The sequence below is a fragment of the Eptatretus burgeri genome, chromosome 14, assembly GCF_056783735.1.
Source record: "Eptatretus burgeri isolate ZD-2024b chromosome 14, Ebu_testis_v1, whole genome shotgun sequence".
NCBI classification, from domain to species: domain Eukaryota; kingdom Metazoa; phylum Chordata; class Myxini; order Myxiniformes; family Myxinidae; genus Eptatretus; species Eptatretus burgeri.
Window position 1 is genome coordinate 24627064 of NC_140974.1, and position 27131 is coordinate 24654194.

A 27131-nucleotide genomic window follows, 5' to 3' on the forward strand; every position below is an offset into this window, starting at 1 on the left:
CGTTTCACCAACATACTCAACTTAGAAACCAACATCTAAAATTACTGTTTGCATTTCACCAACATACCCAACTTAGAAAGCAACATCTAAAATTACAGCTTGCATTTCACCAACATACCCAACTTAGAAACCAACATCTACAATTACAGATTGCGTTTCACCAACATACTCAACTTAGAAACCAACATCTAAAATTACAGTTTGCGTTTCACTAATATACCCAACTTAGAAACCAACATCTAAAATTACAGTTTGCGTTTTACCAACATACTCAACTTAGAAACCAACATCTAAAATTACTGTTTGCATTTCACCAACATATTCAACTTCGAAACCAATATCTAAAATTACTGTTTGCATTTCACCAACATACCCAACTTAGAAACCAACATCTAAAATTACTGCTTGCATTTCACCAACATACCCAACTTGGAAACCAACATCTAAAATTACAGTTTGCGTTTCACCAACATACTCAACTTAGAAACCAACATCTAAAATTACTGTTTGCATTTCACCAACATATTCAACTTAGAAACCAATATCTAAAATTACTGTTTGCATTTCACCAACATACCCAACTTAGAAACCAACATCTAAAATTACTGTTTGCATTTCACCAACATACCCAACTTAGAAACCAATATCTAAAATTACTGTTTGCATTTCACCAACATACCCAACTTAGAAACCAACATCTAAAATTACAGTTTGCATTTCACCAACATACTCAACTTAGAAACCAACATCTAAAATTACAGTTTGCGTTTCACCAACATGCCCAACTCAGAAACCAACTTCTAAAATTACAGTTTGCGTTTCACCAACATACTCAATATATCCTTTTAAAAAAAATGTGTGTGCAATGTTGAGACTCGTATAAGAGATAAATACCCACATCACCCTTTTTTTTGTTTTTTGAATACAATGTCGAGGCTTGAATAAGAGCTAAAAAAAAATTGTATACAATGCCGACCCACATCACCTCAATCTTCTCCATACTCACCCTTTTACACTGTATATAGTTCTTGTGAGAGCTTGCACCTACATCACATACAAGACAAGGCTATTTCTTCTTCTCCTCCTCTTCCCTTTATAAGGGATGAGGTCCAATGGCACCAAGCTTCAGTGCTACCATCTCCAGACCGTAAAGCTAAGCCGGCATTACACATGATATCAGAAACTTCTCTTTCAATTTTCCTGATATATTTCTATCTGCCATTACTCCCTCCACCCACCTTCTCACATTCACACCCACCTGAATCCTCTTCCGCACTAGCACTTTGGACTTACCGTCCCCTGTCACTGTTCCTCCCAGATACTCAAACCGATTTCCCTTCCTGATCTCCTTCCCCTCTAACCTGATATTCATTTATTTTCTCTGCTGCCCATCCCACATCACCTCAATATTCTCCACCACTCATCTTCAGCCTATGCTTCCTAAATGTCTCCTTCCACTCCCCCAGTACTTCATGCATCTCCCACCTACTCTCCACCACAAGAGCCAGATCGTCCATACACAGCATCCTCCCCGTACTACCCCTCATCTTTACCTTCCTGCTTACGATCTCCATCACAATGATAAACATGAGTGGGCTGAGAGAGCTTCACTGCCTCAAACCGATGTTCACACTGAACTCCTCAGACATCCTTGGACCAACTAAAACTCTTCCCTTAATTCCCTTGTAGATCCCTTCCACCAACTTAACTTCTGCTTCTGGCACTCCCATCCATCTCCTCAGACAGTTTCGTAGGCTTTCTCAGTCCACAAGTCCTAATGCCATTTCACCTTGCACCTCCAACCTCTTCTCTACCAGCTGTGAACATCCCATCCATCGTCACCTTACCCTTTATAAACCCCTGCTGCTCTTCTCTGATCTCCATCTCCACACTACTTCTTTTCCTCCCGTTCAGAATCCTCTCCAGTACCTTCATGACAGGACTAAGGAGTGTAATGCCCCTTTTCTTCCCCGAATGTTGAACATCTCCCTTCCCCTTCAAAAAGGCACAATTAACCCTGTCCTCCAATCCTCCATAGTTGAACCCTCCCTCATACATACATTCAATAGCCTCTTCGTCCAACTCATTATGACTTCTCCTGCTGCAATTATCATCTCTGCACACACCTCATCAATGCGTGGCACTCTTCCCTTCTTCATCCTCTTCAATGCCGTCTGCACTGCCTCTTCCATGATCTCCACCAACTCCACTTCCCCCTCCACATAACACGGTAGCTTCAGTCCAATAGCTTGCCATTGCTTCCTCCCCGGTTCAATATCACTTTGAAATATCCTTCCCACACCTTCAACATTGCCTCCCTCTCTGTCGCGAGCCTCCCACCACCATCCTTAATCACCCCCCCCCCCCCGCACTTCATGTCCTGACTATCCTTGTCTCTGTCATGAGCCAATTTATAGATCATCTTCCTCCCACCATCCTCTTTCAATTTGTTGAACAACTCTTATTGTCATTCCTCACCTTATCCACAGCTCCCCTTACTGCTTTCTTCTTCTGCCCATACAGGTGCAAAAACCCCACATCCAGCTACCTCCCCCTATCCTTGATATTCTCTGTGCTCTTCCAAACCTCGTTTTCACCAACTGCCTTCACAACCTTATCTGTCCACCATACCTGGTTCCTATCACTCAACGATGCATCCTAAACTGATGTCCTTCCACACAAAACTTCTGAAATTCTCCAAAGAGCCCCTCCATACTTCTTCCATGACTCCTCCAAACCTTCTGCTTCTTCACTAAGTTGCTCATTCAAACCCTCATCCTCTCCTTGTACTCAATGGCAACGTTTCCCCTTCACTTCCCCCACCAAATAATCTTCCGACCATTGCTCTTAACCTCCCTCCTTTTCTCCATCCGAACCAGAAACTCCACAGGCTTGTGCTGGATGGTAACATTATCTCCCTCCACTGCCTTACTATCCTTAACCATTCACAACTGTTGCTTCCATGCCACCACCAAATCCAATGATGTTCTATGTTGTCTACTCCTATAGGTAATCTTGTGGCTTTCCCACTTTTGAAAGAATGAACCAGCTATGGCCATCCCATTCCTTACCACCAGCTTCACCAGCTCTCGACCCTCTCTCTTCCTCATTCCCCAATCAAATTTACCAAAACATTCCTTTTCACCCGGCACTGCCACTCCCCCATGCGCACGAAAGTCCCCTGAAATGCACAGCATCACCTCCATCTCTACCATTCACACCATCCTCTCCAATGTGTCCCTGAATTCTGCTTCTCCACCCCACGCCTTCCTGTTTGTGGCCCATATACAACATAACACACCATTTGCCTCGATCACCACCCATCCCACAACTATCCGTCCCTCCCATCTTTCTACTCTGACCACCTACTTGCTGATCTCTTCCGACAGTCGTATTCCCACACCATTACTTTTTCCATCCCCACCTGCCTGCAACATATTGTATCCTCCTTCCAATTGCCTCGAACTATCCCCTTTCCATCTGGTCCCCTGCACACACAACACCACCAACCTTCTCTGAATCCTCTGCATCATCTCCACCAACTTGACTCTTCCTCTCCACCCCCATTGATCCTACATTCAAACTAACTACACTGATAATTATATTCTACATTAATTATATGGACGATGAGACAATGGGACAAATCAAGCCAACATATGTAATTTGAAACTGGAATCCCAGCAACATGAGCGAATACTTGGAATGGAAGGCCAAAACAGCCAGTCTTTCTTTATACCCACACCAGAGAAGGTGGACGGAGGTTATGCTTCCACCCCTGTTTGTCTGTCTCTCTATCAGTGAGCAGGATATCTCAAAAGGTTAGAGACGGATTCAGAGGAAATTTGGTGGACAGGTTGAGTGGGTGACAAGGATGAATTTATTAGATGTTGGTGAAGATCCAAACCGTATACGAGAATTTTTTTAATTTTTAAAATGAATCCTCACCATTGAGAAATGGGGCCAAAACAACATATAGCATGATATTTCAAAACATTGTGGAATGATGACAAAACTTTGTGGATGAGTTGGGTAGATGACAAGAACAAGCCGATTAGATGTTGGTTCATGTCCGGGTCCAGATCCGGCCCATCGGTGGAATACAAAGTGTAAACTGTTCAGCCTGGTGGAGGTATGCACTCCACACAGTGCCGTTCTTGTTCAAACTGCATCGATGATGAAGTTACATGATCATCTTTAATTTTCTGTTGAAATCAGCATTGACGGTAACACCATAATCCAAAGATACATAGTAATTCACCAGGTTAATTCATGCAGTAAACATATAAATGTTAATGAGTGAGTTGCCACCTTCGTATAGTATCCCACATGATCAGTCGTGGGTTGAAAGCAGAGAAGAATGGTTGCATGAAGAATAGAGTACAGAGAAATATGATTGAACAGTGAATGTTGAGAAATGAATCTCCAGCTTACTTAGTCATTGTGAATGTGTTCCTTTAACCGAGGACAATTAACCAAGACTGGCGTATAGCTGAATTTACTTATTGACACTTAAAAATCAACACTCACTTCCCATCAACTGCCTCCACAATCTTGGCAGCCAGCTGTAGCTCAGCCAAAGAATTCAACATTCTTCTTCTGCGCTGCTCTCTTCTTTTCAAGTTTATGAGGTACACCTGGCAGGAGCACAGAGGACAGGGAGATATCGAGCACAAAACAACGGCACTGACATCATCGGGTATTCAAATCTGGATGTTTTGTCTCAGCCTCTCTGAATATATGATAGAGATGTTTAAGATAATTAAAGGTATAGATAAAATAAGTGCAGATGAATTATTCAACAGGGTAGATGGTGATAGGACAAGGGGCCATAACCTGAGAGTAAAGAAGAGGAGAGTTAAGACGGGACTTTTTCACTCAGAGAGTAGTTAATGCATGGAATGGTCTCCCTGGAAAGGTAGTCGCAGCAGAAACAGTAGATAAGCTTAAATTAGAATTAGATAGGTACCTGGAAGTTATGGAGATAGAGAGATATGGGGATGTTGATAAGACTTTTAGCTAGTTTGAGTATTGATGGGTGATTGTGTATGGAGTGCTGTTAGTGGGGGTCTTGTCAAGGGGGGTTGTGTGGTTGATGTTGTGTATTTTTAACCAAGCCCATGCCCCCTCCGCGAGGGGAAGATTAAAAAAAAATACAAAAACTACAAAAATTATTTCATTATTTAAAATCTTTTTTTTGCATTTTCTTCCTCGGATCTAGTGTCGATGGGTTGGGTTGGTGTGGTGTTCGCGCAGGCATGATGGGATGAATGGCCTCCACCTGTGTTAGGTTTTTCTTATTCCTTGATATTGTTTTATACTAGTAGAACTCAACCAAAATGCTTGTGAATCAATGAAATGAGATGATGCTGAACATGTGGACACTTAGGAGGGGAATTATAATTTTTATTTTTTTGTACCCATTGTCGATGTTCGTATGAGAGCTAATATTGCTCAGGCGTAAGGGATTCATCTCGGCAAAACTTTGTAGATGTTACCTTTTTGCTTTTGAAAAATTGCACATTAATCTAAAAACCAGCCAGTGTTTCAGGACTGCCTTTCAAGTCTTTCCAAACCAAAACTATTTGTACCAATGAGGAAACAGGCAGGACTGGTAGGACAGCCTCGGGCTATGCACACTCACCCCTGAGCTATCTATCCTGGGTATGAATCTTGACCCAGCTATAAACTATCATCCTGGTGTTTCACATGCAAGGTGACACATCAATGGGTTCCGTGCTGTCCCTTGGATGGATATCAAGTGTCTGGTTAACAAATGCTTAACGTCTGTTGGAGGATGTGTGTGTGTGTGTGTGTGTGTGTGTGTGTGTGTGTGTGTGTGTGTGTGTGTGTGTGTGTGTGTGTGTGTGTGTGTGTGTGTGTGTGTGTGTGTGTGTGTGTGTGTGTGTGTGTGTGTGTATGTGTGCGTTTTCGCTCTCCAGGGTGGACCAGTCAACAAAAGTTGAGAATTCAATTCTCTTCCCAGTGTTGGCTGCAGTACAATCCCAACAGAGATGTCGGGGACTGCAGCTCTGCTAACCTCCTGCCTAACAGGCAAAACCTATGCAACTCTTTAGCCAGAAAAGTCATTATATATATATATATATATATATATATATATATATATATATATATATATATATATATATATATATCTATATATATATATATATATATATATATTGTACATACCAGCAAATCCAACCAGTCACTTCGCTGAAGGTGATTTTAAGGGGGGGAATAGAGGGAGGGGAGAGAGAGGAGGGGTGGGGGAGTGAGGAGAGGAGAGCAAAGAGGGGTGGAGGAGCTTGGAAGGATGAGGAAGGGAGTAGCTATTAAAGGGGGAGGCGGGGAGAGTGACACCTCACCAAACGTTACTGTACTGTCCGGGAGGGGGTGGGAGTGAGGAGGAGAGAGGAGGGGGGACTGGGGAAGGGGATAGGAAGGAGGTATGCATAAGAGGAGAGGGCTTGTGTTTGGTAGTGGGACTTATGGAGAAAGCGGGGGGGGGGTGGTAGTACAGGAATGAACAAAATGGGGTATGTTAAAACAGTGTGTTAAAACAACAAGCAGAAACTGCCTGGAGATGTCCATGGAGGGTGGTGAGGGGAGAGAAGTCGGGAAGAGGTAAGTGTAAGGGGAGGGAGGGAAGGCAAGGTGATGGGAAGAGAAGGCAGCATGAGTGGAAGGGAAGGCAGCGTGAGTAGAAGAGACAACAGTGTGAGAGGAAGGGAAGGCAGCATCAGGGGAGGGAGGGGGGAAATAAAATGTCCCCAAAAAGCAACATTTTCTTTTTTAACCACTGGGTTCTATATAAAACCAGGTGGCAGCATTTAAACCCCATGCTATCTACCTGGCGAAAACCTTCCTGCATGCATGCTGCGAACTTTGCACCCTTCCGGTCAGCTCACTCCAAATCTGATTCACACATACTACACCTGGGGAAGCCAGTTTAAATTCAAAACGAAACCATCAGTCCTTAATAGAGGGGGAGGGGAGGAGTAGGAGTGAGGGAGAGAGAGAGAGAGAGGAGGGGAGAAGAAAGGGGGGGAGAGGAAGAAGGGAGGGAAAGAGGGAAAGGGATAAGAGATGTTTGTTAGGGTTAGGGTTAGGGTTAGGGTTAGGGTAAAGTATTCTTAAAGTATTCCATATATCACAAAAACCGGAATATATTTGATAGAGCATCAACTGTAGATCATTCGTGCCACACTTCATAACCCTACGTGGGATAATGGCTTTCGGAATTGATTTCGCGTGAACGGTACCGATTTTGACGGTTTTTCGGTTGTTGCTAGGGAACCAAAGCGTCCCTAGCAACCATCACAATTTCCAAAGCACTCGGTCAAAAGATGTACCTCCCACCCGAGTTTGGTCAAAATCCGCCCACGTTTGCTACCAATTATGCTAATGACAAACGAACAAACATCCAAACAAACAGACAGAATTACTGGCAATAAGGGTCACCTATTTCAGCGACCATATATATATATATATATATATATATATATATATATATATATATATATATATATATATATATATATATTGTATATATATATATATATAGATATATATATATATATATATATATATATATATTGTTGTGGTTACCAAATTCGCAAACCACCATTCAGATCCCTTAGGTGAGGTATCTCGGTAAGTACATGTGTAGTTAGGCCCAAACCCGTTGTCTAGTGGGAATACATGTCATTTATGCGTGCTGCGACTCTTCAGGATAGCCGTTTTTCTTTTGCTATCTTTATTTTGGACCAACCGCCATGATTACCACCACAACCACAACATCAACCACCAACCACAACGCCGCTTCACCACAACCGCCACGACCTTCCCGTCACACCTCGCAACCGTCGCATCGCCACCGTTCTTGCCCCGCTGTGGGTACCGGTGTTGGACTCGTGCAGGGCGCGCGCCGAACAGCGTGTACAAAATCACGGATTTTGAGCTTCAAAAACGGATCAAAAACGACACACGCCCACTTTTTGCCGTCCAATCGGTGAGCGAGGGGCGAATTGGCCCCGCCCCCAGGGCGATCGATATATGCAAATTTATGGATCAAAAAGCCTTCACGCCCACTTTTTCTCGGGCCAATGGGGAGCGAGGTGAAAGGTCGAAGGGAGAGGGTCAAAGATGAGAGGGCGAAGCTACGGGGCGGAAAAAAGGACCGTGTTCGTCAGTCCAGAAAGTCGAGAGGCGGAGAGTAGGAGAGTAGGAGAGTCGGAAACAGAGAGTCAAGACTTCGCGGGCAGTGGAGCTGCTCGTCGTGTGCGTTGGAGTCGGAACGGAGGGGACGGAGCTGTGGAAAGGCAGCGACACCAGACGAGGGGGTGCTCGCGTCGGGAGCTGCACCCCAGGGAGGCCGACAGCGCGACCTGGCCGAGGTGGAGACGCTCGTCGCGGGATAATAAAAATTCTCTATACCCCGAGCATCAGCAACCCCCTCCTGTTTCCCCCCGCGCTGAGATAGTGCGACCAAGGGGGCCCCTTTCCCACCCCCTACCAGACACTGTCCGCGAGGCCCGCGGAGTTGAGGCGCCATCGCCGCTCCGCGTCTCATCACCAGACGGGTAGGCGCGACCCGGTCTCGGCCTCAGGCCCGCCTCATCCTTGAGGGTATTCTTTCCTTGGTTTTGGGTATGTGTTGTCGGCGCCGTCTGTGAAGTAAAGTTGTATAAGTGTTGCCGTGTGCTCGGTAGTCGGTATTAGCTCTGCATTGTGTCTTCTCTTTTATGTTTGCTTTTTGTGTAAATTGCATTGTGTCTTTTCTGTGTGCTTTTGGTGGAATTGAATATGTGTGCTTCCCGTGTGCCGCGAATAAATGTGCTTTGTGTTGAACTGTTTCCCGCTTCGCTTCGTCATTTCCTTCATTGAATCCTCATCTTGCTTCACGTAAAGGGTTGGTAGTGGGCTGAATACGCCCGATAATTAATCGAACCGTCGAGGTCGACGATAACACCGCTCGGTTATTCTGATAGTACGGAACGGGTCGCTTAAGTGGCCCGTGTCCGAAGTCGACCTGCGGCGAGGTGCGATCGCCCGGTCTACCCTCCGCGTGGGTACTTAGGTAGGTCGAATTTGGCGAGCAACCCTATCCCACGCGGGGGCTGATTGGCTCGATCGCGGTGAGACCGAAAGGTCCACCCGTGACTGGTTCCCGGCGTTAGTCCGAGAGGGTCACGACTGGATTGTCCGTCCGGTGGGCGACGTGCCGCGATTCGAGTTACGTGGCCGTCAGCACGCCGGCGGGCGCGAATCCGCAACACTGGTGTCAGGTCGTGCGATACAAATTCATCGCCCTCCTCGCGGCACTGGTATTGGAGAGCGGGACAACAGGCTCTCCTGTCTCCAGCGAAATTCACGGGAATCGGTCCAGGGGTGAGAGAAGCGACCCCCGATTCCCTCAAAATTACGAGCGAGCAAATTAACCCTTTAAGAGAAGCAAGATGGCGTCTCAAGGCGAGCGGGAGCCGGGGGTATTAGAAATGGATGTAGAATGTGTAGAATCCATGGTCCAGGATGGAATCCCCGAGCAGGAAATGTTGATTGTGCAGGAACACGGACTCGCCCAACTGAACCCAGAGCCCGAAATAGGAGCGGCAGCGGCCGCGGTGTATGACACCTCCCTTCCCCCTCTCCACCAAAACCCGCCGACCCTTGCCGAAACGGCTCACCCAAGCGCACCCGACATGGCCCAGCTATTCGCCATGCTGGCGGCAATGACAGCGAAAATGGATGCAAACGCAAATGAATTTATAAACGAAATGAAAAGCATGGGCAAGCAAATGAAAAAAGAAATGAAAGAACTACGGGGTGAGACGCAGAACATGGGCCGATGCCTGCAGGCGGGCATGAAGGCCGTGAGCAGGGAACTTAAAATGGCGACTCCACGTGTCGGAACAAACGAGCTGGAAGGGGGTGCAACGGCTGACAGGCCAGCGGTGGAGGCGGGTAAGGAAAAAGTAATTCGGGAGACAAGAGACGAGGTGAAAGTAATTGCGAGGGAGAGAAAAGAACAATTAATACGGAGAGCAAGGATGAGGTACGCGGAGATCGTGAAAGAGCAAGGAGTGAAAAACAGGGAAGGACGGGAGCGACTTAAAGAGAAAGCAAGGTTGACCTACATAAAGATAAGGGAAAGACGCCAGAAAGAAGCAGAGACCAATAAGCACGATGAAGACGGGGTAAGTGACGCACACACACACACGGAGGTAGTGGAGGATAATGGGGGTGAGCTCGCGGACTGGGTAGGGACCCAGTGCGAGCACCTGGATGGCCTCCTCCAGGAACGAGGGGAGGGAGTATGCCCCCTTGAGGAGAGTCACGACCAGGTGAGTTCGGTCGTGCTTTGCGAGGTTGAGGGGAGGAGTGCTGCGAACGGGTGCTTGGAGAGCTTGGGGGGTATAGAGGCCCCGGAGACCCTTGTGGGGACACGAATCCCCAGTGTGGTTGTCCCTGTGTGTGTGGTGCAAGGTGTGAGTGCGTCCCCGTGTGTGGAAGCGACCCCGTGTGTGAGTGGTGTGGTGGCGATGGTGCCGGAGTGCGTGCTTCCCAGCACGCCGTGTGTGGATGAGGCACCGTGTGTGAGAGAGGCCGTGTGTGTGGATGAAACGGCCAGTATGAGTGAGGGACCGCGGGTTAGTGCCCCCGCGTGTGTGGGTGAGACACCGTGTGTGGATGAGGCACCGCGGTTGAGTTCCCCCGCGTGTATGAGTGAGGCACGGTGTGTGGATGAGGCACCGCGGGTGAGTTCCCCCGCGTGTGTGAGTGAGGCACGGAGTGTGGATGAGGCACCGCGGTTGAGTTCCCCCGCGTGTGTGGATGAGGCACGGAGTGCGAGTGAGGCACCGCGGGTGAGTATCCCCGCACGCGTGAGTGAACGGCCGTGTGCAAGGTCGCTGTGTGCCAGGGAGACCGTGTGTGTGAGAGAGCGGTATGTAAGGGAGATGTCGGTTGGCATGCGGGAGCACGCAGCCGCGTCTCCCGGTGTGAGTTTAATGGAGTGGACTGTGTGCGTCGTAACACGCAGGTATGCGTGTGTGGAATGGAGACGGAGACGGCGACAGAGGAGAGAAAGCCGAGTAGCGGCTGTAGTTGTTTCGGGGACCGTGCCGGGTTCACCCAGCAGTGAGCACGCGGTCCGTGCTGTGCAACGCACGAGACCACCACGTGCTCGCTTGCGAGAGTGAAGTCCCGGTCCGGAAACGCACGCGGTGGATTTGCCGATCCCGCGGACGGACAAAGTTTAGGCAGGTAAACGGATTTGGACCGGACGGGTTCTCCACGCGATCGTGTGTGTTAAGCTCCAACGGGCAAAGCACATGTGTTCGCGTGGGGAACCCCTCGAGACGTGGGGCTTGTGTTTTTTTTTTATGCGCACGGTGACGCCATGGCTGCACGTGGGGTTGGAATCCGGCAGGAGGGGTATCTCTGCCGGATGGTACCGTCCAAGGAGGGACGAGGAACACGTGCAGCTGCATGACGTCACGGGCAGGTGTAAAGTGCGCGAGCTCTGAGTTGCCGCGCAGGTGCTGCGCATGGAAAAAAAAAACAAAAACAAAAAAACAACAAGCCTCACTTTCGGGTGCACAGGATTCCTGGGCAAGGTGTGGAAGACCCCCTTGGCTCCTGGGCACAGGATGGAAACTAGTTAGGGGGAAGGGTTAGCTTAGCTAGACCGACTTCATGGGGCAGGGGTAAGTCCTCATGGAGTCCGTGGAATGGATTAGTTAGAGGGATTGTAGCCAGATTTAGGTTGGGAAATAAAATGATTTATTTGAATACAGTGACAGACTTGTGAATGTGTAGCGGGGACGTAGTTTAGCTACGTAGTGTTAAAAGGAATGTGCTGTAGTGTAAGGGACGACGTGGGAGCACGAGTTAGTTAGGGGTGCAGATAGAAGGATGGCAGAGTTCAGTGGTGTGTGTGTTGAAGAGTTGGTGAGTGAAGTGGAAGCATGTGCTTGGTGTGTGAGTGAGGCCGTGTGTGTGAGTGAAACGGCCAGTGTGGATGAGGAACCACGGTTGAGTGCCCCCGCGTGTATGAGTGAGGCACGGTGTGTGGATGAGGCACCGCGGTTGAGTGCCCCCGCGTGTATGAGTGAGGCACGGTGTGTGGATGAGGCACCGCGGGTGAGTTCCCCCGCGTGTGTGAGTGAGGCACGGAGTGTGGATGAGGAACCGCGGTTGAGTGCCCCCGCGTGTGTGGATGAGGCATGGAGTGCGAGTGAGGCACCGCGGGTGAGTGCCCCGCACGCGTGAGTGAACGGCCGTGTGCAAGGTCGCTGTGTGCAAGGGATACCGTGTGTGTGAGAGAGCGGTATGTAAGGGAGATGTCGGTTGGCATGCGGGAGCACGCAGCCGCGTCTCCCGGTGTGAGTTTAATGGAGTGGACTGTGTGCGTCGTAACACGCAGGTATGCGTGTGTGGAATGGAGACGGAGACGGCGACATGGGAGGAACGAAAGCCGAGTAGCGGCTGTAGTTGTTTCGGGGACCGTGCCGGGTTCACCCAGCAGTGAGCACGCGGTTCGTGCTGTGCAACGCACGAGACCGCCACGTGCTCGCTTGCGAGAGTGAAGTCCCGGTCCGGAAACGCACGCGGTGGATTTGCCGATCCCGCGGACGGACAAAGTTTAGGCAGGTAAATGGATTTGGACCGGACGGGTTCTCCACGCGATCGTGTGTGTTAAGCTCCAACGGGCAAAGCACATGTGTTCGCGTGGGGAACCCCTCGAGACGTGGGGCTTGTGTTTTTTTTGCGCACGGTGACGTCATGGCTGCACGTGTGGTTGGAATCCGGCAGGAGGGGTATCTCTGCCGGATGGTACCGTCCAAGGAGGGACGAGGAACACGTGCAGCTGCATGACGTCACGGGCAGGTGCAAAGTGCGCGAGCTCTGAGTTGCCGCGCTGGTGATGCGCATGGGAAAAGAAAAAGAAAGCAAGCCTCACTTTCGGGTGCACAGGATTCCTGGGCAAGGGGTGGAAGACCCCCTTACCTGGGCACAGGATGGAAACTAGTTAGGGGGAAGGGTTAGCTTAGCTAGACCGGCTCCATGGGGCAGGGGTAAGTCCTCATGGGGCCCGTGGAATGGATTAGGTAGAGGGATTGTCGCCAGATTTAGGTTGGGAAATAAAATGAATTTTTGAGTTAGGAGACAGAGACAGACTTGTGGATGTGTAGAGGGGACGTAGCTTAGCTACGTAGTGTTAAAAGGAACGTGCTTTAGTGTAAGGGACGACGTGGGAGCACGAGTTAGTTAGGGGAGGTAGTTAGAAGGATGGCAGAGTTCAGTGGTGTGTGTGTTGAAGAGTTGTTGGTGAGTGAAGTGGAAGCATGTGCTTGGTGAGTGAGTGAGGCCAGCGGGTCTGTGTGTATGGAGCGAATGGGGACTGCATGGTGCGATGAGTGATTGGGGGGAGGAGTGACTCCCGCCCAAGGGACCCCCGGGGTCAGTGTAGAGTGAGTTAGCTGGGTTAGTCAAATTAACAAAAATGGAGGTCGTTTTGTTGTTGGTGGGAATGTAGGCTCGAAACCCATTTGGAGGGGTGCAGGAGCCCTGTTGACGGGCTTGGGAGCGTGGCTGCGAAAGGTGAGTATCGCTGAGTGGGTACCCCGGGCACCAGGCTAGTCGGCCGTGGTAGGCCAAGGGCCCATGGGGGGCCGGGATAGAGTAGTGGGCACGGGTGCGCCTGCTTGGTGCGGGGGCCCGGGGCGCCATTAGCCGCGTGGGCAGTGTTGTGGGCACGGGTGACCCTCGGAAAGGGGCCCGGGAGGCCGGCCTGCCACGTGTGCGTTTCAGGGGAGGTGCCATGGGGGGCACTCCCCGGTGTTAGGGAGCTGGTAGGCTCGGAGGTAGTGTAGTGCCCGGGGGTGCCATAGCGGGAGAATCGGCAGAGGGTCGTGCCTGCCAAAGCGAGCCACGTGTCCCAGCCAGGAGACCGTGTGAGGGCACGGAGAGAAAATTGGGGGGCGAGGCCCGAAATTGTGAGGACACCAACACAGGCGACGGGAATCTGGGTTGTTAGAACCAATAGTTTAAGCGAGAGGCGCTTGTTGAAAGCCCCGGGGTAGTTTAACTGTTAAATGGATAGGGTAGATTAGGAGATGTACCCCTCCGCACCATCCATCCCCTCGCTCTCGTTGTGGGCCGCTGGACCCACTTTGGGTTAGATCGCCGAACTCTGGGGAGGCCATTCTGAGGCTTCGTTGGGCCTCGACACAGGACGTTAGCTCTCCCTTATTCCCCTCCGGGAAGGGAACGTAGGGGTTGGGAGTAGGCTAGGTGACAGGATAGGTTAGCCGAACAAAGACGATAAAGGAGGTTAGGGGACGATTTATAGTGGGGGAGTAAAAATAAAAACAACAGAAAAAAATTAAGTTGGGGCTAAATTGGGGTTTGACAAATTAAGGGAGTGGGTATGTACAGTGACAGGCAAAGGCGATAGGTTGGGAGGGAGACAGGTAGGTAGGTCCGAGCCCGCCTTCCAAGTAGCCAGCACCACCGCACTCCCTCCACCAACCTCCACTGAACGGCAAAGGCTGGCCCACTTCATCGGCAGCTGTTGTGTTGCTGCAAGGCCTGTGCCGGCTGGATCGTCTGCCGGCTGGCTGTTTTTCTGCAAGGCCTGTGCCGGCCAGTTCATCTGCTGGCTGTTTTTCTTCAAGGCCTGTGCCGGCCAGTTCATCTGCCGGCTGTGTTTGCCTGCAGCGGCCTTCTTCTGCGGGCTGTGTTTGCCTGCTGCCTTTGCCATGCCATGCCCACTGCCCACGTTCACCAGCCCCGTTCAATTTTTGCTTTGCCCCCCCCTGTTCATTTCCATGTGCGCCAGGATCCGGAAAGCAACAGTTTGCAAGCTGCGAGAACTGCCCTGTTGGCAGCTACAACACGGGCCTGCAGTGGCGACCCGTGCACCGTGTTTGCGTCCATCCATTCATCCATCCATTCATCCATCCATTCGTTGTGTTCATTGCGTGTGCCACTTGAGCTGGCACGGAGACTGCGTTTGTGCAGCCCATGCACCGTTGTGGTTCACTGCGTTCAGTTCAAAAGGGAAGGCCTTGGACTGCGTGTGAGCAGCCAGCCACGTTCCCTGTCACCTGCATTGTTTTGAGCCAGAGACTGCATGCGGGCAGCCTGGCTCCCTGCTAACTGCTTTTCTTTTGCAGAGTTCAATGATCCTGGGCCATGGTTTAGTGTAAAATTTGTAAGTTAAGGTTAAGATGTACTGTAAATATGAGTGCGCCCTCGGCATGTATGTCTTAGCGCCGGCAATTTTATTTAAGTCGTCCGTGTGAGTGAGTTTGTTTAGGTAGTTACGCAGCCCTCAGGTTATTTATTTTGGGGGACACGAATACCATGAATGTCGCACTCAGGGATCCGTAGGTAAAATGTACTAGGGGAAAACTACACATGATGGCACACGAAAATTTGACGACTCGGGACGAGTCTGTAAAAAGGGGAGGGGGTAGTGTTGTGGTTACCAAATTCGCAAACCACCATTCAGGTCCCTTAGGTGAGGTATCTCGGTAAGTACATGTGTAGTTAGGCCCAAACCCGTTGTCTAGTGGGAATACATGTCATTTATGCGTGCTGCGACTCTTCAGGATAGCCGTTTTTCTTTTGCTATCTTTATTTTGGACCAACCGCCATGATTACCACCACAACCACAACATCAACCACCAACCACAACGCCGCTTCACCACAACCGCCACGACCTTCCCGTCACACCTCGCAACCGTCGCATCGCCACCGTTCTTGCCCCGCTGTGGGTACCGGTTTTGGACTCGTGCAGGGCGCGCGCCGAACAGCGTGTACAAAATCACGGATTTTGAGCTTCAAAAACGGATCAAAAACGACACACGCCCACTTTTTGCCGTCCAATCGGTGAGCGAGGGGCGAATTGGCCCCGCCCCCAGGGCGATCGATATATGCAAATTTATGGATCAAAAAGCCTTCACGCCCACTTTTTCTCGGGCCAATGGGAAGCGAGGTGAAAGGTCGAAGGGAGGGGGTCAAAAATGAGAGGGCGAAGCTACGGGGCGGAAAAAAGGACCGTGTTCGTCAGTCCAGAAAGTCGAGAGGCGGAGAGTAGGAGAGTCGGAAACAGAGAGTCAAGACTTCGCGGGCGGTGGAAGGAGCTGGTCGTCGTGTGCGTTGGAGTCGGAACGGAGGGGACGGAGCTGTGGAAAGGCAGCGACACCAGACGAGGGGGTGCTCGCGTCGGGAGCTGCACCCCAGGGAGGCCGACAGCGCGACCTGGCCGAGGTGGAGACGCTCGTCGCGGGATAATAAAAATCCTCTATACCCCGAGCATCAGCAACCCCCTCCTGTTTCCCCCCGCGCTGAGATAGTGCGACCAAGGGGGCCCCTTTCCCACCCCCTACCAGACACTGTCCGCGAGGCCCGCGGAGTTGAGGCGCCATCGCCGCTCCGCGTCTCATCACCAGACGGGTAGGCGCGACCCGGTCTCGGCCTCAGGCCCGCCTCATCCTTGAGGGTATTCTTTCCTTGGTTTTGGGTATGTGTTGTCGGCGCCGTCTGTGAAGTAAAGTTGTATAAGTGTTGCCGTGTGCTCGGTAGTCGGTATTAGCTCTGCATTGTGTCTTCTCTTTTATATTTGCTTTTTGTGTAAATTGCATTGTGTCTTTTCTGTGTGCTTTTGGTGGAATTGAATATGTGTGCTTCCCGTGTGCCGCGAATAAATGTGCTTTGTGTTGAACTGTTTCCCGCTTCGCTTCGTCATTTCCTTCATTGAATCCTCATCTTGCTTCACGTAAAGGGTTGGTAGTGGGCTGAATACGCCCGATAATTAATCGAACCGTCGAGGTCGACGATAACACCGCTCAGTTATTCTGATAGTACGGAACGGGTCGCTTAAGTGGCCCGTGTCCGAAGTCGACCTGCGGCGAGGTGCGATCGCCCGGTCTACCCTCCGCGTGGGTACTTAGGTAGGTCGAATTTGGCGAGCAACCCTATCCCACGCGGGGGCCGATTGGCTCGATCGCGGTGAGACCGAAAGGTCCACCCGTGACTGGTTCCCGGCGTTAGTCCGAGAGGGTCACGACTGGATTGTCCGTCCGGTGGGCGACGTGCCGCGATTCGAGTTACGTGGCCGTCAGCACGCCGGCGGGCGCGAATCCGCAACAATATATATATATATATATATATATATATATATATATATATATATATATATATATATATATATATATATATATATATACACTGTATATACATGCAGGATGACCTCGGGGTATGCACACCTTCATTCATAAATGATGCTGTTCGTGTTCCCAATGGTTATTTCCAGCTACTAAGTGACAAAGTAAATGACAAAGTAAGCAACTTCACACTATCAGAACAAAGTAAACAGAGCCCTGTCAGACCCTGCACATTCATGGCGAACATACTACATCCTGCTTCAACATTCACGGCCCTGTGCTTCACGTATTTGTGGTTTTTCTGACCTGCTTCCCCATTCTGACTTCGTCAGCGGAGGCATAAAAACAAGGAACTCAAAACAAGAAAAGTGTGAAGAAGAAACGGAAGGAATAAGAAGTAAAAACCCATAAAATAAGAAGACAAAGGAAGAAAACAAAGGAAAATGGGAAATAGGAGGAATTAAACAGGATTCTTTTTTATAGCTTTCAATTTTTTGGACATAAAATACACTATTTGTCTTGTGGCATAATAATTTCAGGAGAAATCTTCACTTTACTGCAACTTCCTGTCCCTCCTGCCAGTTGGTAGCCTGAACAATGATAACACTTCAAACCTCTGTCGGGGTTCATTTCCGTAATAGAGCAGCAATAAACCGCCACAAACAGCGCTTTGTAGTGCACAGCCATACCCTGTAACAAGGCACCATGCCTTTGGCAATATCACACAAGAGTCATGCATTGCCACCTGCAATGTGTGTTGACCGACAGGATGGTGCAGAGATAACTTTGGGATATGTTTGGGTTAGATTCCAAACTTCACTATAACCTCTTGGATTGTTGCTTCGTCAGCAGGGCGTTGATGTTTGCAGCTCCCTTAAATGTGCATTAATCTCAGTGTCAAGCTCATCAAGCTGGTGGTAAGCTGAGGTAGACATCTGCTTGCATTAGTTGGAAGACATTAAAGATCCCACTGTGTCTTTTGACAAAGAGTAAGCGAGTGCTTACTGCATCCTGAATAAATCATAAATTCCCATGTTCTAACCTTGCTTCCCATGTTCCCATTTAGCATGTTCTAAATTCCCATGCACTGCATTGGTGGCACAACAGCATCCCCAAGAAATTGGTGCATCCATTCATTGAAATTATTACTATGGCTTCTGTTTACTACGACTGCAACTATTACGACTTCTGTTTACTACTACGATGACGCCTGACTACTACTACAACCAATACTATTACTTTCACAGCTGAAATGATTCCCAACTTCTTGAAAGGAATGTTTTTGGCCCAAGTCTTTCACAAACTAGTTGGTTAGGCCTGGTGATCTGTGCAGGAGTTTGTAATTTGTTCAGGGTGCCAGTGCTAACCTGCCGACTCCTTGTGAAAAACACAGTGGGCTATTTAAACAACACCATGGTAATATCCATCAGCTAATGCAAGCAGATGTGGAGACTCGGTTCAATGTCCATCTGAGAGATGGGGCACTTTGTGATGCAATGCCCTATTTGCGAAGCACCGGATTCAACACTTTGTCGTCAGATCAGGAATCAAACTTAGACTGGAGTGTTCCAAGGTAAGTGCACTATATCTGCACAATCCGACAGGTCAATCAATAAGCTGAAATTGATGAGTGACAAACCAATCCTGCAGTTAGCGGACACACTGAAATCGCAAAAAATCACAGAGCCCTTCTGCTCACGTTATGATCACGTCTTACAATCCCAAAAAGTACCCTCAGGAGGAAGAACTTTTTTTTACCTCGTCAAATCCCATTCGGTCTGGAGGTTTTTGAGGTAAGCTGATGAGTTGTGAAAGCAAAGCTGGTGGATCTTCAACTGCAATCGCAAGCAAGGGCAAAATTCAAATACAATTATTGGAAAATGAAATTCTCAATGAATAAACTTGCAACAAATACAACGATTGGAACTTGATCAAGTGTTGGGGGCAATTTCAAAAACAAACTAAAATCACCAAGTAATCCCCAGGCTGACATTTCTTATAACAAAGCAGTTTTAGTGCCTTTTTAATTGTTTCGCTTCTTTCGCTTAATTGTTTGAATTGCTTCCTCATTGTTTCGGGTTGCTCACCTGCATTTTTTTTCCATTTAATGATATTCATTTTTACCTTCGCATTCTGCGAAAGGTTATGTTTTGGTCGGCGTGTATTCATTTATTTATTTATTTATTTATTTGTAATCTTGTGATTCGTATAACTCAAAAAGTATTACACCGAATTGCATGAAATTTGGTGGGATGATTGGTTATTAGCCAGGAAGCATTCGATTAGATTTTGGGATCGTTCGGGTCAAAGGTCAAGGTCAAGGTCACGAAAAGGTCAAAATCGTCTTTTTACGATAACACGGTCAATTTTTATTCAATTTGTATGCAACTAACGCCAAAATGTTCAGAATTCAACGCCTCATCTTGTGATATGCAATATGACACAATGACGCCCATACTCTTGTTACCGGTTAGGGGTCAAAGGTCAGGGGGGTCACGACCTTGAAAAATATGCGGTTTTTGTCATAACGCGGTCGATTCTTGTCCGCTTTACATGAACCCAACACCAAAATGTTCAGAATTTAATGCCCAATCTTGTGACACAATGATGTCATAACACATGTCACCGGTTGGGGTAAAATGTCGGGGGGGGGGGGTCACGCCCTTGAAAAATATGCGGTTTTCGGCATAACTCAGTCAATTCTTATTCGATTTGCATGAAACCAGCATCAAACGAGATTACCTTCTCTTGTTGAAACGTTGTATTCACCGAGCTTGCGAGTGAAGACTCGCCAAAACGACGTGAGTTGATTGTTGTTTAGTCCGTAGCCCCCGAAAGTCGGGGGGGTCATGACATTATAGATATGTGGTTTGTGTCATAAGAACATTCATATGAAACCAGTTCCCCACACTCATACCAAGAACAAAAAAAGTAATGGCGGCGAAGGTATGCGCTCTATGAGTGCCCGTTCTAGTTTACGGATGCTTTCCAATGATTCTGTGATTTCCCCCCGTGTATTGGCTTCGATGTCCGGGGTCAGGCAAAATTTCAGCTTTCTATGTTACCCGGAAGGTTCCGATCTTTAATATCAGTCAGCAAGTCAGTGAGTCTGTCAGTAAGTCAGTGAGTGAGTCAAATGTGCTTCACACACACACACACACACACACACACACACACATATATATATATATTATATATATATATATACATATACATATATATATATATACATATACATATACATATATATACATATACATATATATACATATATACACATATATATATATATATATATATATATATATATATATATATATATATATATATATATATATATATATATATATATATATATATATATATATATATATATATATATATATATATTATATATATATATATACATATACATATATATATATATACATATACATATACATATATATACATATACATATATATACATATATACACATATATATATATATATATATATATATATATACATATACATATATATACATATACATACATATACATATATATACATATATATATATATATATATATATATATATATATATATATATATATATATATATATATATATACATATATATACATATATACATATATACATATATACATATATATACATATATACATATATATATATATATATATATATATACATATACATATATACATATATACATATACATATATACATATATATATATATATATACATATATATATATATATATATATACATACATATATACATACATACATACATATATATATATATATACATATACATATATATATACATATACATATATATATATATATATATATATATATATATATATATATATATATATATATGTTTTGGCCTGTCTGTTTATTTGTCATATTATAACTTGAGAACGGATTAACGGATTTCAATAAATCGAACGACGCTGGATCCAGAGAACTCCGGGAATGTTTGTGATGAGATGTTTTTGTTTTTTTGATGGGTACATGGGTACACATGGAAAAACTGCAAATGCCAACATGCGACGCACTGGTTATCTCTGCACTCAGAATCCTTTTTATTCTTGCCCTATTGATTAGCCATCACTGCAAAGATTGGTATTTCCATCAGCGAAGTGATAGGTCTTATATTCTAGTGCTGTACATATATATGTATACATATATATATATATATATATATATATATATATATATATATATATTTTTTTTTTTTTTTTTTTTTTTTTTTTCATACTCCACCCATGCTATTCTAATCAAAAAAACTGATTAAGCAACCATAAAAGACTACACAAGGTAAGCCCTTTTGCTGTTTCAAACCCTTCCCAGAGGTCCTCCACATCTGTAAACACATTCACAAATAGTACATGCATGAGAATCCCAATGCTAAAGGCGCTGTCACACCTTGACGTTTTCACCAGCAATGGCAATGTATAAAAATGTTTGTAAAACGTTGGCGTATGCTGAAGTTTTGAGGTTTTTTTTTTAAGTTGTGGTCATATTCATAACGTGTTGGTCGTATGCATAACATATTAGTAACGGGCACAGAACGTTTCGTTGTCTTATAAATAACATATACCAACGAATGCTTAGCCTGTTGTCGGCGTTCACAACCTATGCCCAACGATAGTTTAACTTAGGCATAGCGCGCTGTATGCATCGCCGACAAACTCGTGGCGTTCTCTGTTAAAAAGCTGCCGCACGCCGATTTAAATCATAACCGTCTGAAAATTGGAAGTTTCAACACCGTCACACCTTGACGATTTAGCCAGCATATGCCGACCTATGAAAAATGTGTCTAAAACGCTGGCACACGTCAAATACGGTATGGGTAAGTTGTATATACGTTAGGAGCACGCTGAAAAACAATGAAGTACGCTGTCATATTCCGTGGTACGTCTAGTACGTCGTGAAATTTCAAACATGCTGAACATTTTACGACGTACTCGACGTATGGCTCACAAGTTCCGCATACGCTGGCATTAGTTCTCGGCACGCTCCGCGATCGTTGACACACGTCGGATACACGTTACTTGTAAGTTACTCAAAAGTCGAAACACGTCGACGTAATGTTTAGCATACCCGAAACATAATTTCTAACCTATGAGTAGCGTGCTTTGAACCGATATGTAACGTATCTCAAACGCACATTGTCGTATGTAGACGAATTTGATTGACGTCTTCTGGATGACCACAGAACTTACTGAATGTGTTTCTAACTTACATCTACCGTATAATGGCGATGTGGCAGCGTTTAGGGAATTGGTATATACAAATGGGCTTCACAAGGGGAACCCGTCAGTGTTCCAGACTCCATGTTGAGTAGATTTCAATGTCAGTGGTAGTAGTAGTGGGTCCATGTCAGTAGTAGTAGGTGAGCGTGATGGGGAGGTTGTGGGTGATGATGGATCCCCGTTGCGTCCACGAATAGGAGACTACTTTGCACCATTGTTCGATGTTCTTTTCGGCTAATTTTTTTTTCTCATTCCCACGATGAACTATTTTTTTGTTTCAGTTTTTAAAGTATTCAAAACGACTTGGACAAATGCACAATGCACTAGTAATGAACACAGAACGCTTCAATAACTTATAGATAAGTTATACCAACGATTGATTAACGTGTTTTAGGCGTCCACAACCTATGCCCAAGGATAGTCTAACGTATGCATAGCGTGGCAGTGTATCGTCGACGATTACGTGAGGTTTTCTATTCATAGGCTGCAACTTGCCTTTTAATAAATGCCTGTCACTCGCCTATTGTTTTTGGACGCTAGTGCTCGGCAATTGAAATCGTTTGCATTGAACGAGTTAAATCGCTTCCACAGCACTGCAGTCACGGCACCAACAACAGCAGGCTCAGTGCCAGCCTCATGCCAGGCTCAAGCGGATCCCTGTAGAAAGTGTACTGCTTGGTTATCCTTGGACCCACTCTGGTTAGCAGCTCATCGAACATCGCTGGGGGCATTCGCAGGAAGTTGATGAAGTTTGCATGGTCCTCGTTCCGGAGTTCCACCATGAGCAGGTCATATATGCCATAATGGCGTCGCCACCCGATCCATGGTCTGACCCAGTTCCTTCTCCTCCGTTCACGTCTTCTTCTCCCGGCTCTATTGGCATGCAACTGGTGCAGTGTCAACTCGATGAGGTCATGTTGATGTTGGCGGACAGCTCGTAGGTATTCTCGTCTCAGCCTTGCCGGATCCTCCATCTCTCGGATGACATGGACATCTGCTCACCATGGAGTCTGGAACACTGACAGGTTCCTCCTGTGAACCCCATTTTTATATACCAATTCCCCTAATCACTGCCAATACGCCATTATACGGTATCTGTAATTTAGAAACGTGTTCAGTAAGTTCTGTGGTCGTCCTGAAGACGTCAAATACGTCTACATACGTATTTGTGCATAGGACATGCTTTACAAATAATGCCCAAGCACGTTACTCAAAGGTTAGTAATAAGTTTCTGGTACGCTAAACATTACCTCGACGTGTTTCGACTTATGAGTAACTTACAAGTAACGTGTGTAAATGATCGCATAACGTGCCTACAACTAATGGCCAGCATAGCGGAACGTGTGAGTCATACGCCGGCATACGTCGTAAAATTTCAAGCATGCAAAAATTTGAGGACAACCCAAAAGTACAACGTTTAAAGCCAGCGTAGTACGACGTATGGCAGTGTTTTTCAGCGTGCTCTTAACGTATACAAAACGTACCCATAACGTATTCAACGTGTGTCAACGATCGCATAATGTGCCTATAACTTATTCCCAGCGTAGCGGAACGTGTGAGTCATATGCCGGCATACTTCGTAAAATTTCAAGCATGCAAAAATTTGAGGACAACGCAAAAGTACAACGTTTAAAGCCAGCGTACTACGACGTATGGCAGTGTTTTTCAGCGTGCTCTTAACGTATACAAAACGTACCCATAACGTATTCGGCGTGTGCCAGCGTTTTCGACAAATTTTTCATAAATCAACATACGCTGGCTAAATCGTCAAGGTGTGACAGCATCTTAAGCACTCCCTCAGCTGCCAGACCGGTTTCCTCACTTATTGGCAAATCATCAGCAACAGCGCAGTCAGAAATGGATACCAGCAAGGCTTCCAAGCATGTACCACGTGCAAATGTCCAAAAGCAATCAACATCCCTTCCCTCCAGGTCTTCAAAACAGCTGTTCACCACCACGTCTTATCTTCCCCCATCCAAAACCACAATCTTTTCTACCCCATTAATCCACCCCAAACCCACCTCCTTCAAATTGCCTGCCTTCCTACCTGAAAGTTCCCTGTCGTGTAAGGTGCTGAAAGTCCCTGTGGTGTCCATCTTGTTTACCCCATGTTCCCCACCCCCATCTCTCCCTTCCACAGATCACCTAATGTCGCTGTTCTCCACTGTTTTGTCCTTCCCTCTCCCGTCCCACTTGTCTCCTGCTCCCCTTTTTGTGTGTTAGCTCTCAGACGAGCCTCGACAATGTATACAAAAAAACAAAACATAAATGAAACATAAAGACCCACTCGCATCTCTCAACTGTGAATGGTGGGAATAACCAATTAGCTCTCACCTCATCAATTAACCCAGGTGGTTAGGATTATATAAATATAATGACTCCTTCCATGTTCTTCTAGCTGAAGAAGGCTGCATTAAGCAACAAAGAAAGGCTACACAAGGTAAGCCCTTTTGCTGTTTCAAAACCTTCCCAGAGAGTTCCTCCACAACTGCAAAGACATTTGTATATATATATCTACATATATATATATATATATATATATATATATATATATATATATATATATGTTGTATGAGATTGGGACGGTTGGGATAATACATTTTTAAATAAGAAGGCGCTTCCAACCAAAAGTAAAAACTAGATAGACTGCCAATTTAATCAAAAAAGTAAGAGCAGACCCGGTCTCAGGTGACGTTTCACCAGCTTCACAGCCAGCTCCCTCAAGCACAGTAGACATGGCTCTATTGTGGATATGTATCACTTTTGGAATGGCTCTTTCCAGTGTCTATTTCTCCTCCTCCGCCCCCCACGATCATGGCCTGGTTTGGTTAAGCCCACATTTACGTTTTCTTTCTTTTTGTAATAAAATGATTAATATTTTATCTATTTTAAAATTTTGGGTTGCATGCACTAGCCCAGAGACAAAGTAACTTCCTCATGTTAGAATGACCATCATAGCTTCAGCAGTTATTGGGGTAGGTTGGGCTACAGTTTTACATTGATTTGAGAGGGGAATAAGAAGCAGAAGAAGAAGTACAAATTGGCAATTTAGCGATCGATCATTGTGGTATGTTAGCGATGCATTTTGGCATCTTTTTAAGTCTTGGTAGTTCAGAAAATGCTCGAGAATAAAAGTTATGGCTTTTAAATGCTAATGACTTCACTCTATCGTAGTTTATGAGCTTATCATTGTGTACATATTTGAATTTGAATGGACAGGCATTGTTTTCTCCACATCATCCCTCTATATGGAGTACTAACATACTCCATGATAAAGTTGTAATGTCTGTCTGTCTGTCCCTTGAAAGAATCGGTCCGACCGGTAGTAACCCCATCCCACTGCATACCGTTGGAATCCTCTTGTCCATCCGTACAAGGTGCGGGTACCTCTGCTGGTATTCTATAGAACTAGAAGCACAGTGGCTAGTTGGGTTATGTTATTATCCTTATACAAACGTGTAATTCAAGAGAATTTGCATTTCACTCCCCCAACACCCCTGGTACGCACTAACTGGGGTCATGCTGATCCTATGTTGCAAGTCTGGTTGTATTCGGCCCAGAATTGTAGGAGTCGCGTGACAAACATACAAACAAACACACTAATGAACACCGGTCGGTGAATTATAGTGAGGATACACAGGCTACGATGGTATTCACAGGCAAAAAAATGCATTTTGGTGTCGTAGTATTGAGAGATGGTGATTTCGCACATTGTCATGGTACATTTCCGATAATTCCGTGCAGAGCAATCCATTTAACAAAATAATCTATGATCAAACAGAGACGATTTTACCCATAATCTCCAGCAGAACATGTTGAAAGCCATCAAGTTCTTCTTCCATGGTGGCCTTGGGTTTGAGTGGCACTGGCAGCCAGCCATAATTTTCCTTATTACAAATGTACATTTTCATCTCTAAAAAGAAAGCACAGACATTCTGATATGAATAGGAATGATTGAGAATTGGAATACGAAAATAATTCGATTGTCACATGACTTAAGAAAAGCAAAACGTGGGACTGAAATTGAGATTCATATGAAAAGCTCCCACTCCATTTACAGCACTCAAAAGATTGATATGTGTGCTTCACTCATGTCATTGGAAAGTGCACTTCATTACATCTCGATGATTCCATGAAAAAAACAAGAAGGGCACTCGGTAGAGCGCATACCTCTGCCATGTAATGCCTGATCCACGAGAACATATCAGGCCCAATACATTTTTGTAATATCATGCTATACAGTACGATATCGTTTTTGGCCCATCAATCAATGGTGAAGAATCACTTTAAAAATTAAATAATTCTCATATCCAGATCCAGATTTGGATCTTCACAAAAATCGAACCACTTCTGCCTTGTCAAACACCCAATGTGTCCACCAACTTTCGTCCGAATCCATCTTCAACTTTTTGCTATATATCAGTTTAGCCCTCTCTCTCAATGGTGAAGAATCACTTTAAAATTTCTCGTAGTTGGATCCGGATCCGGATCTTCACCAAAATCGAATTAATTCGTCCTTGTCACACACTGAACCTGGCCACGAAATTTTATCCGGATCCGTCAAACTTTTTGAGATATCCTGGACACAGGCAGACACACAGACAGAAAGGGGTGAAAACATCACCTTCTTCACCTTTGTCGGCGGACATAAAAAAGGTCTCAAAATTCCCTTCATTAAATGT

At 46.1% G+C, this 27131-nt stretch overlaps 1 protein-coding gene across 1 annotated transcript in view; it reads right to left on the bottom strand.

Moving 5' to 3' along the window:
- Positions 1–27131, bottom strand: part of LOC147012801 (procollagen galactosyltransferase 1-like) — a 110479-nt gene that overhangs the window by 20001 nt on the left and 63347 nt on the right. Inside the window, exons 6-8 of the mRNA XM_085854014.1 lie at positions 26243–26362; positions 18936–19012; positions 4528–4634 (exon numbers count right to left, since the gene is read on the bottom strand). Coding sequence (XP_085710140.1) covers positions 4528–4634; positions 18936–19012; positions 26243–26362 — 304 coding nt within the window. The remainder of the gene's footprint in view (positions 1–4527; positions 4635–18935; positions 19013–26242; positions 26363–27131) is intronic.